At 43.7% G+C, this 12,482-nt stretch overlaps 1 protein-coding gene across 1 annotated transcript in view; it reads right to left on the bottom strand.

Annotated features, from left to right (window-relative positions):
* polr2b (RNA polymerase II subunit B) overlaps nucleotides 1-7,350 on the bottom strand; it is a 49,990-nt gene extending 42,640 nt beyond the window's left edge. Inside the window, exons 1-2 of the mRNA XM_072583996.1 lie at nucleotides 7,172-7,350; nucleotides 299-371 (exon numbers count right to left, since the gene is read on the bottom strand). Coding sequence (XP_072440097.1) covers nucleotides 299-371; nucleotides 7,172-7,196 — 98 coding nt within the window. The 5' untranslated portion in view covers nucleotides 7,197-7,350. The remainder of the gene's footprint in view (nucleotides 1-298; nucleotides 372-7,171) is intronic.
* Nucleotides 7,351-12,482: the final 5,132 nt, after the last annotated feature.

Consider the following 12,482-nt stretch of genomic DNA (forward strand, 5'->3'; position numbering starts at 1 on the left):
GTACTATAGCAGTGAAAGAAAGATTAATTCTAAATAGCCTACTGATGTCAGGCAAAGGTTAGTATATATCCATTACTGAGCTAAACTATTCTATGCTGACTGAGTAGCAGCAGGTTATAATCAGGAGTTCATTCGAGCAGCTAAAATTAAGTCTAAAGCCACTCTGACAAAAGAATAGTTTAGAATGCCGGTTCTTCCAGTAATTTCAGGTTCTGATATAAACAAATGCATTACAGTACATCATTGTAGAAGATACATTTATTTACTTTTGTCAAGATCCAGCAGACTATTTATTTACCTGATAACAATCCAACAAGCCTCCTGCCACAAATCTGGAGTGATTTCATCATCATCTTCATCATATTGCGTATCTAGAAATCAATTAGCAGCAATTAATAAGATTCTCTGAGCCAACCTGTACTATTCAGAGAGACACCATTCTTCATAATAATATAATCAGATATACTCAACAAATTGATTTCAACCTACATTTAGCTACATTTACATAATTGCTTGAGAGTATCTAAATAAAAGCTAAAATTAAAGGTAAGTGTGCAATATTTCTTATGCTGGAGGTTTTCCAGCTCGTGGATATTTACAGTACAAAGACAATGATTAGGCTTGCAATTCCATCAATACCACTTGATAACAGATTACACAGGCCTTTTTCAGTATGGAATTTAAGTCGTATAGCACACAACTATTATATTAACTATTTACCAGAAAGAAACTTTCACCATTCAAAAGCTTACTACAACTTCATAGCTAGCACTGCAGTCACAAGTGATCACCAAATGCCCTATTGTGGCAGTTGGGGTATCTTGAGAGAAAAATGTAGAACAAGATACTAGGTAGTGTACAGAGGGGGAAAGATTATAGAAACAACAGAGGAGCATGGGTTTGGGTAGCAAATTGCAAAAAGCAACACACAAAACCAAAGAATTCAATTGAATTGTGGAGAACCAGCCCATTGGAGTGGTCTGAGTAAAAGAAGCATCGCTTCAGTAATATTATTTATGTATGCTCCAGAAATACCTGTGAAGTATGTACTACCACTCTGCAACAGAACTCCACTGCTTTACAAGAATTTCACTGAAATCAAAGAAGTTCAGTGACATAGACTATGGATCAGTACTGAGTCAATTTTTGCTTCACTACATAAATATATTCCATATGCTCAAATCCAAATCACAATCATGAAATCTGACGATAGCCTAAAATAAAGCTGAGTATGCAGTAAATAGGACTTAAAGGTTCCAGGAGTATATGGATAGTTTAATGAGATGACCAAAAAAGTGAAGGAAGAACAAGGAATGTGAGTTTTTACTGTTAGGAAAGTATTGGAGTACAAGTGACTCAGAGACAAAGGAGTTTAAAAGCATAATTATTTGAAAGCGCAAGTTTTATGGACGCACCTAGAATAACAATTTTTTTTTAAAAAAGTTATCCAAATTCACTCAACTGGAGACTTTTTTTAAAAAAAAGCATTCATAAAAATGACATGACTAGTGTGATAATTGTTTGCTTTGCTGTACACAGAAATGGCTACAGAACTCTGACTGAATTACAATAGCTGTGCTCTCCAAGAGGCCCATGCTTTCTTGGCCCCCACTCTCAGACAGTTTGTGAATTTTTAAGTATCAAAATTGGGTCACAGTAGGAAATTGTTTCAGAAGAACTGCGGTTGACCCTGCTGGCTCTGTTTTGAATAATAACTAAGTTGAAATATTTCAGTTGAATAAAGGGAAATATGGAGCTATGAGGGAGCAACTGGCCAAAGTTCAATGGTGCAATACCTTAATAGGGAAGACCGTGGAGGAACAATGGCGGATATTTCTGTGTATAATGCAGAAGTTGCAGGATCAGTTCATTCCTAAAAGGAAGAAAGATCCCAGGAGGAGACATGGGCGGCCGTGGCTGACGAGGGAAGTAAAGAAACATATAAAGTTAAAAGAGAAAAAGTATAACTTAGCGAAGATAAGTGGGAAAACTGAGGACTGGGAAGCTTTTAAAGAACAACAGAGGATTAGTAAGAAGGAAATACGCAGAGAAAAAATGAGGTACGAAGGTAAACTGGCCAAGAATATAAAGGAGGATAGTAAAAGCTTTTTTAGGTATGTCCAAGGCAAAAAAATGGTTAGGACAAAAATTGGGCCCTTGAAGACAGAAGCAGGGGAATATATTACTGGGAACGAAGAAATGGCAGAGGAATTAAATGGGTACTTCAGATCTGTGTTCACTGGGGAAGACACAAGCAATCTCCCTGAGGTAACAGTGGCTGAAGGACCTGAACTGAAGGGAATTTATATTTGCCAGGATTTGGTGTTGGAGAGACTGTTAGGTCTGAAGGTTGATAAGTCTCCGGGACCTGATGGCCTGCATCCCAGGGTACTGAAGGAGGTGGCTCGGGAAATCGTGGATGCGCTGGTGATTATTTTCCAGAGTTCAATAGAATCGGGGTCGGTTCCTGAGGATTGGAGGGCGGCTAATGTTGTACCACTTTTTAAGAAGGGTGGGCGGGAGAAAGCAGGAAATTATAGACCAGTTAGTCTGACCTCAGTGGTGGGAAAGATGCTGGAGTCTATTATAAAGGATGAAATTACGGCACATCTGGATAATAGTAACAGGATAGGACAGAGTCAGCATGGATTTATGAAGGGGAAATCATGCTTGACTAATCTTCTGGAATTTTTTGAGGATGTAACTCGGAAGATGGACGAGGGAGATCCAGTGGATGTAGTGTACCTGGACTTTCAGAAAGCTTTTGATAAAGTCCCACACAAGAGGTTAGTGAGTAAAATTAGGGCGCACGGTATTGGGGGCAAAGTACTAGATTGGATAGAGAATTGGTTGGCTAATAGGAAACAAAGGGTAGTGATTAACGGCTCCATTTCGGAATGGCAGGCAGTGACCAGTGGGGTACCGCAGGGATACGTGCTGGGACCGCAGCTTTTTACAATATATGTAAATGATATAGAAGATGGTATCAGCAATAACATTAGCAAATTTGCTGATGATACAAAGCTGGGTGGTAGGGTGAAATGTGAGGAGGATGTTAGGAGATTACAGGGTGACCTGGACAAGTTAGGTGAGTGGGCAGATGCATGGCAGATGCAGTTTAATGTGGATAAATGTCTGGTTATCCACTTTGGTGGCAAGAACAGGAAGGCAGATTACTACCTCAAATGGTATCAAATTAGGTAAAGGGCCTGTTCAGAGAGATCTGGATGTTCTTGTCCACCAGTCAATGAAGGCAAGCATGCAGGTACAGCAGGTCGTGAAGAAGGCTAATAGCATGCTGGCCTTCATAACAAGAGGAATTGAGTATAGAAGCAAAGAGGTGCTTCTGCAGCTGTACAGGGCCCTGGTGAGACCACATCTGGAGTACTGTGTACAGTTCTGGTCTCCAAATTTGAGGAAAGACATTCTGGCTATTGAGGGAGTGCAGCGTAGGTTCACGAGGTCAATTCCTGGAATGGCAGGATTGTCTTACACGGAAAGACTGAAGCGACTGGGCTTGTATACCCTTGAGTTTAGAAGACTGAGAGGGGATCTGATTGAAACGTATAGGATTATGGGGGAGTGCCAAACCAGAGGACACAACTTAAAAATACGGGATAGACCATTTAGGACAAAGATGAGGAGAAACTACTTCACCCAGAGAGTGGTGGCTGTGTGGAATGTTCTGCCCCAGAGGGCAGTGGAGGCCCAGTCTCTGGATTCATTTAAAGAAAGAATTAGATAGAGCTCTTAAAGATAGTGGAGTCAAGGGTTATGGAGATAACGCTGGAACAGGATACTGATTGGGAATGATCAGCCATGATCATATTGAATGGCGGTGCAGGCTCGAAGGGCTGAATGGCCTACTCCTGCATCTGTTGTCTATTGAAGAGGTTCTTAGTTAAAAATCAACGACACCAGGTTATTGTCCAACAGGTTTAATTGGAAGCATACAATTTTTTTGGAGCGCCGCTCCTTCATCAGGTGGTTGTGGAGGACACAATTGCAAGACACAGAATTTAGGCAACCCTTGATTCCACTATCCTAAGGAGCTCTATCCAACTCTTTCTTGAAAGTATCCAGAGACTTGGCCTCCACAGCCTTCTGGGGCAGAGCATTCCACACACCCACCACTCTCTGGGTGAAGAAGCTTCTCCTCAACTCTGTTCTAAATGCCCTACCCCTTATTTTTAAACTGTGTCCTCTGGGTCGGGACTCACCCATCAGCGGAAAAAATGCTTCCTGCCTCCAGAGTGTCCAATCCTTTAATAAACTTATACGTCTCAAACAGATCCCCTCTCAGCCTTCTAAACTCAGGGGTATACAAGCCCAGTCGCTCCAATCTTTCAACGTAAGATAGTCCTGCCATTCCAGGAATTGACCTCGTGAACCTACTGAACTCGCTCAATAGCCAGAATGTCTTTCCTCAAATAGGGAGACCAAAACCGCGCACAATATTCCAGGTGCGGTCTCACCAGGGCTCTGTACAGCTGCAGAAGAACATCTTTGCTTCTATATTCAATTCCTCTTGTTATGAAGGCCAGCATGCTATTAGCTTTCTTCACTGCCTGCTGTACCTGCATGCTTGCTTTCATTGACTAATGTAGAACAACACCTAGATCTCGTTGCACTGCCCCTTTACCTAACTTGACTCCATTTAGGTAGCATCTTCTGAGGACTGCAGATGCTGGAGATCAGAGCTGAAAATGTGTTGCTGGAAAAGCGCAGCAGGTCAGGCAGCATCCAAGGAGCAGGAGAACTTTCTTCCTGTTTGTCCTACGTAGTGTTTGTGGCAGTCCTTGCATGGAATTTTGTAGATGACGCTGGTTTTGTCCATGAGTTATACTGGGTCTTTTAATTTTGTTAGTTTTTGTTTGAGAGTGTTGGTGGGTTTGTGTGCTACTAGGATTCCAAGGGGTCTTAGTAGCCTGGCTGGCATTTCTGAAACTTCTTTGATGTATGGCAAGGTGGTTAGGATTTCTGGCTGTGTTTGGTCTGCTTGTCGTGGTTTGTTCGTGAGGAATCTGCGCACTGTTTTTTTTGAGTTTCCGTTCTTCTTGAATACATTGTATAGGTGGTTTTCCTCTGTTTTCCGAAGTTCGTCTGTGCTGCAGTGTGGTGGAAGAAAGTTAGCCACCAGGATACACGAACACCAGCTAGCCGCAAAGACACGACCCTCTCTCCGTCGTATCCCTACACATGGATGAAAAAACCACCATTTCGACTGGGACAACCCATCTATCCTGGGACAGGCTAAGCAAGGACATTCCAGAGAATTCTTAGAAACCTGGCACTCCAACCACAACACCATAAACAAACACACAGATCTAGATACCATCTATCAATCCCTCAGAAAATGAACAGGAAATGACATCACCACAAACCCCAGGAACCCCATTCAGGAAAAAGATATAAATAGAAAGCAGGAGACAACAGCTTCGCTTCACTTGGAGGTCGCCACTGATGATGTTACCTAGCCAGGTAATGAAACGTCTGGATATCAAACCGACAACTCAGCGAGCAAACCTACACCCTAAACCCATTGTCAAGTTGTTGTTTTTTTTTCAGAAAACCAATATCTGCAGTGGAATCTTTTATTTTCTTTTGCTGAGGAAAATGTGGAACTGTGTTTATGTTTATATTTATATTTCTAGTTCACTGTGCACATTAATAAATGATTACATCTTTGTTGAATTTTCTTTTGATAATAAATGCATAAATTATGTCAATTAACAAATCTGGTTAGTAGACTTTTTTGTTTAAAATCTCCAATATAGAGGACATGCTTAATTGATCATTTGTTAACTGGAAAGCACACTTTTAAGTTGTGACCTGTGAAGTTGTGAGACTAGATGACATTGCTACAACTGAGACTGGACGAATGCAATGTGAAGGAAGGAGGAATTTCTTTTTAAAAAAAAGCATGTTATCTAAATGGTGAGAAATAGAGTTCAAAAATGCAGACAAATCTGTTTTTTCTTGTCCATTAATCACAAAAAAATAGTGTGCAGTTACATCAAGTAATTAGAAAACCTAAAATCTTTCTTGTTCATTGCAAGGGAAAATTAATATGAAAGCAGGTAGGTAATGTTTCAGTTATCGAGGGCATGAATGAGATTACATCTACAGCAAAATGCACTCTTGTTCTCATTTTTTTTAAAAAGGAAGGCTGTAAACCTATCAGAGATCCTTTGCTTAGAGACTCATTCTTAGCATAAATGAACAGGCATCTGAATTATCATCGTCACAAACTGGTCACAGAAATATCAGTAATAGACAGAAGTAGGCCGATGCAGACAGAAACAAGATTCACAAGTGGACAGCATAGAAGCAACTGGAAATGTGCAACCCACCCTGTGGGCATCTCACAAACACAAAATGATCGGTGACAGCAATCGTGACTTCAAGCAAGGTGGCTCTGAGCAACCATACCACAAAACAAGAGAGGGGAGGGTCAGATAAATCACTAAGAGAACAATAGTAATCCACAGATTTCAGAAATGATAACATGTTCAAACGCTTTGTAGTGAAAAAGGAGACTGGAGTGGCAGTGAGATTGGATCAAACATGGACAATTTGAGTGCAAGTTCCACAATGTTAATAAAACTAATGATAGCCACACTAATGTTGGTTGATGGACAGAGCTCTCTTGTCCTTCTTTCTATAATACGGTGGGGTATTTTAGATCCACTTGAGGGGTAAACACACCATGAAAGACAGTGCCTCCTGACAATGCAGCATTCCCTCCGTGAAATGGAGTGTCAACCTAAATGATGGGCTTAAAAATGTCTCTGGAGGTGGACTGGACTCCAGGAGCAAGCCGACGGTTGACCATGTTGATTATAGGAGACGTTTATTGACCTTCGTGTATAAAGTGGTGTATCCCTCAGCAGCTTCCCTCCACCTCCTGGAGCTCAGAGGAAACGTCTCTGGGTCAGGGCACATAACAGCTCAGGGACTGGAAGACGGCAGCCGGTTTGTGTTTCCCTCAAAGGCCCCCAACTACAAAACTAAGCCTGGACTCAGCACCTGGGGCGGAGGGACAGGGACAGGCACAGGCCCAGGCCCAAGGCCGGGCTCCCGGAGCCGGCGCCAGTCCATCTCGGCATCCGCCATTTTAAACTTCACAAACGGTACGCATTCAGAAATAGAACGGAAGCCTAGAACTCACCCTCGCCGTCGTCCGGATCGTACATCTCGACGGTCGATTATGGGCTGACGGGAATGAAGGGAGAAAGCGGCCTTAACCGATCAGTTAAAGCGACGGATTGAACCGGATTGCATCCGCCGCCCCGGCACCGACCAGAGCGACAGGGAGCACTGCGCATGCTCCACCTTCTCATCCACTCACCCAGCGGGAGGGAGAGACAGCGCCATCTCTGGCTCAGTCAGACAATGCAGAGGGGCAGTGTCCCTGGGTCAGTCAGCCAGTGTAGAGGGGCAGTGTCCCTGGGTCAGTCAGCCAGTGCAGAGGGGCAGTGTCTCTGGGTCAGACAGCCAGTGCAGAGAGCAGTGTCCCTGGGTCAGTCAGCCAGTGCAGAGGGGCAGTGTCTCTGGGCCAGTCAGCCAGTGAAGAAGGCAGTGTCTCTGGGCCAGTCAGCCAGTGCAGAGGGCAGTGTCTCTGGGTCAGTCAGCCAGTGCAGAGGGTCAGTCAGCTAGTGCAGAGGGGCAGTGTCACTGGGTCAGTCAGCCAGTGCAGAGGGGCAGTGTCACTGGGTCAGTCAGCCAGTGCAGAGGGGCAGTGTCTCTGGGTCAGTCAGCCAGTGCAGAAGGCAGTGTCTCTGTGTCAGTCAGCCAGTGCAAAGGTCAGTGTCTCTGGGTCAGTCAGCATGTGCAGAGGGGCAGTGTCTCTGGGTCAGTCAGCCAGTGGAGAGGGGCAGTGTCTCTGTCTCTGGGTCAGTCAGCATGCGCAGAGGGCTGTGGCTCTGGGCCAGTCAGCCAGTGCAGAGGGTAGTGTGGGATATAGGTAAATTAATGTTACTTCTGCAATTCTGCAATTATAATTTCTGATACAAGGTGAATGAACAAGGTAATTGTTTCAGCCAAGAGCTGAGTCAACAAGAATGGAAACTATGTGGAGGAAATATATAATTGTTTTTGTATTAGCTAAAATTGTATGCCAGAATGAAACGTGACTACAAATCAATGGTAGACATTATGGGCAAATAGATAATTGTGAGGGGATGAAGTTAAGCTAGATACGCCTGTACAAACAGTAGGTATAAACATCTGTCTCCCACTTTTACAGAGACAGAGGAACAAACCCCAATTAAAAGGGTCATAGGGATCAGAACGGCCTCGAGAAAGGCACAGATGGAGGGGGTAGATAATGATGAAGAAAGAATATGCCCAACAATGACCTACAGTGGGATGAGGTCAAACGGCCTTGTGAGGCCAGAAATAAGCATTTTGTCACAGACAAGGCAGGATAAGGCAAGAGATAAATGGGAGTAATGGGACCAGTCTTAGGGAAGTGGTAGATGTAAAAAGGAGAGGAGCAATGTAAAACAAAAGAAACCAAATTATATAAATATTGTGTATGAATTGAATTTGGGGTGTGTATGTCCTCTGCCTTGCCTGGCACTGGACATCACACCCACTTGCAAGTGTAAAAATAAAGGACACTACTGATTCAGATTTTGTCTCAGACTGCGATTATTGGAGTGTGTGAGCTTTGTTTCTCACAGTAGTGTCTCTGGGTCAGTCAGCCAGCGCAGATAGCAGTGTCTCTGGGTCAGTCAGCCAGCGCAGATGGCAGTGTCTCTGGGTCAGTCAGCCAGTGCAGAGGGTAGAGTCTCTGGGTCAGTCATCCAGTATTCAGGGCAGTGTCTCTGGGTCAGTCAGCCAGTGCAGAGGGCAGTGCCCCTGGGTCAGTCAGCCAACGTGGGGAGCAGTGTCTCTGGGTCAGTCAGCCAGTGCTGAGGGCAGTGTCTCTGGGTCAGTCAGCCAGTGTGGAGGGCAGTGTCACTGGGTCAGTCAGCCAGTGTGGAGGGCAGTGTCACTGGGTCAGTCAGCCAGTGCGGAGAGCAGTGTCTCTGGGTCAGTTAGCCAGTGCGGAGAGCAGTGTCTCTGGGTCAGTTAGCCAGTGCGGAGGGCAGTGTCACTGGGTCAGTCAGCCAGTGTGGACAGCGGTGTCACTGGGTCAGTCAGCCAATGCGGAGGGTAGTATCTCTGGGCCAGTCAGCCAGTGTGGAGGGCAATGTGTCTGGGTCAGTCAGCCAGTGCGGAGGGTAGTGTCTCTGGGTCAGCCATCCAGTGCGGAGGGCAGTGTCTCTCCGTCAGTTTGCCAGCACGGAAGGCAGTGTCTCTGGGCCAGTCAGCCAGTGTGGAGGGTGCCGTCTCTTGGGCAGTCACCCAGTGCGCAGGACAATGTTTCTGATCAGTCACCCAGTGCGGTGGGCACAGTCTCTGGGTCAAACACCCAGTGCAGAGGGTAGTGTTTCTGGGTCAGTCACCCAGTGTGGGGGAACTGTCTCTGGGTCAATCTCAATTATCCAGTTTCAGAGGGAACTGTCTGTGGGTCAATTACACAGAGGACACTGTCTTTGGGTCAGTCACATAGTGCAGAGGGAACTGTCTCTGGGTCAATCACCCAGTGCAGAGCAGTATCTCTGGGTCAGTCACGCAGTACAGAGAGAACTGACTGTGGGTCACTCACCCTATGCAGAGGGCATTCTCTCTGTATCAGTCACCTCAAAGGGAGAGAGACTGCACTATGTCATGATCAAACACCCAGAGGGAGCGAGACAAACTGTTCACTATTATTGTTGTAAAGACAGTATCCTTTACATTTTCTATATTTTTGTTTGTGGACTGAAATGAGTAAAGGACTGTTTTAAAAACCAATGATTGTAGAAGACATGGCTGCACTTTTTAAAGCAAGATACCAGCAGTTATTGTAAGTTGCGTTGTTGCTTTGTTCAATCAGTGTGGGAAGTTGATTACTGGTAACACATGATTTGGAGATGCCGATCTTGGACTGGGGTGTACAAAGTTATGAATCACACAATACCAGGTTATAGTCCAACAGGTTTATTTGGAAACACTAGCTTTTGAAGCGCCACTCCTTCGTCAGATGGTTGTGGAGTTGCCAATCGTCAGACACAGAATTTATAGCAAATTTTGATGTCACGACAGGAAATGAAATCACCAACCCAAGGAAACCGGGCTACAAAGAAAGTGGGCTACATCACCAGTGCTTCATCCGGAGGCTCACTGAAGGTGTTACCTAGTATAGTGACAAAACATCTGAAAACGAACCTTCAAGCTCAGCAAGCAAACCTACATCCAAAACAATTATTAGTTTTGAAATTTCAATTCCACCCTGGACTCTATTGTTTGCTTCCTTATTCTTGGTTCTTCTGCACATTTTTTTTTGGTAAGATTATGGTCTGTTAAGACAACATTTTAAAAAATCTGGGTTATTCAGTACTTTCATAACAGAGCTAATACAAGAGTAGGGTTTCATAAGAATTATAACACAGAAGGGAAACAAAGGAAAATCATTTGTGAGGTTCCAGAGGTAACGGTGTATCAATGGAAAGTCAGGTGGATACTTCCATGGTTTCTACTAGACAGGTAAAAATTGAATTAGGCAATGTTCATCCCTCCCAGTGAATGTTGGACTAAAGGCATTTAAAGGAATTCTTGTGTGCAATTTTCTCAATGTTTGCAGCCAGGTTAAGGATGAGAAAGAATAGAAATAGATATGAACAGTGACTTTGATTGGGGCCATTTCAGCGTTGTTGTAAAAAAGATTAGAAACTATAAAAATAGAGGATATTTATGTGGACCAATTGATGAAAGCAGATTTACAGTGGGGAAGGGAGAATGGTCCCTGAGGAGAGTGAACAATTTAGAATATCAGTTAATATGAGACAAACAAAGTTGGGGATTGTTTAATTGGCAGCTTGACATGAACAGAGTCAAGGGTATGATTAGGAAGAGCTTGGAAAAGGCTTTATGTGAGGTGAGAGGAAACTAAATAGGGGTTTATTCTGTTCTGAAGCAGTCATATTGGACTTGAAATAGTAATTCTGTCTTTCTTTCTCCTTTGATCCTGTCAGACCTGCTGGGTTTCTCTTGCCTTTCCTGTTTTTATTTCAGATTTTCAGGCTCAGAATATTTTGATTTTATTAAACTAAATAGTTTAATGGTTTAGGACTTACTAACATGCATGAGTTCTGTGTATTTAAATTATATAACTAATTGTATCAGCATCAGATTGTGTAGATTTATTGTATAAATGTAAAGATCTTATCGAACAATTATCTTAAGGCCAATGACCACTTCTACCTCCTGGAAAAACCTCCCAAATGTGTGGTTAGAAATACTGTTCTAGGATTGGGCTTATCAGCCATAAATGGATCTACGAAACCCTAACCAGTGTCACAGAATTTCTAGGTTGGCAATCATACTTCTTAGCAAATGATTGCTAATGGTTTATATGTAGATTGTTATTAGAGAGGGAAGAAGAACAAACGGAATTTCAATCCCATTGAAGTGGATGATTAGCCTTGATTGTGTTGAATGTTGGAACAGACTCGATGTCTAAATGACCCACTGCTGCTCCTATGTTCCTTTCTGGAGGCTTTGCTACAGGAATGTCAGGTGATGCTTGGAGTTGTTTGGAGGTTTGGGCACTTTCTCCAACACCTTAACTTCACCTCTCTAATCCTAAAAACGTCTCTTGACAAAGTCTCTGCAAATGTACCTTCATTAATATGGTTGGTTTAACATAGTGAACCCCAGAATTAAAGTGGACCATGTACCGAGTGCAGTGGTTGTGTCTTACAGTTCACTCACTGTGGTGTGTAGCTTTGGATAGTGATGGTGGAGTCTCCAACAATCTTTGCATCCCAACCAGTAATCTCTCTTGCCCTTGTTACATACCACTGCCATGTGTTGAATGGTTAATACTCAAACTGACTGTGTTATGCAAGTATCTTCCTTGGCCATCAAGTGAGTGTCCAAGCATGGACCTTTGGCTCATAGCCACTGCCTCGCAAGAGCTTCTTTATAGTCATTACTGGAGAACACAGAGCTGAGTGGCTTGTCCTGAATGCTGTGAAAAATCTGTGATTTCTCTTTCTGTTCGATATGTCTAATAAATCAGTGCAGAAATGTTATGACACACCTCTGGAGCAAGTGGAACTTTTACTCGCCACCACTCTTCCATAAATCATCTTCTCTCCCCTTTACTCTGATCCTCACCTACAATGTGTCTCAGGATCGATCCAATCACTAAAGGGCCTATTTTGCTGCTGTGGCAGTGTCCCGATCTCTGAGCCAGGAGGCCAAGTTTCAAGTTTGACCAGCTCCAGAAGTTAGCAATGACCTCTCTGAACAAGACACCTTTTCAAATGCAGTCATTCAGAATAGAGATGGTCCCCACCAATCAGAGCCATGGTCTATCCAGCCAATCAGAGCCAGGGTCTATCCAGCCAATCAGAGCCAGGATCTATCCAGCCAATCAAACCCAT

The sequence above is a fragment of the Chiloscyllium punctatum genome, chromosome 14 (assembly GCF_047496795.1).
Source record: "Chiloscyllium punctatum isolate Juve2018m chromosome 14, sChiPun1.3, whole genome shotgun sequence".
In the NCBI taxonomy this organism is placed as follows: domain Eukaryota; kingdom Metazoa; phylum Chordata; class Chondrichthyes; order Orectolobiformes; family Hemiscylliidae; genus Chiloscyllium; species Chiloscyllium punctatum.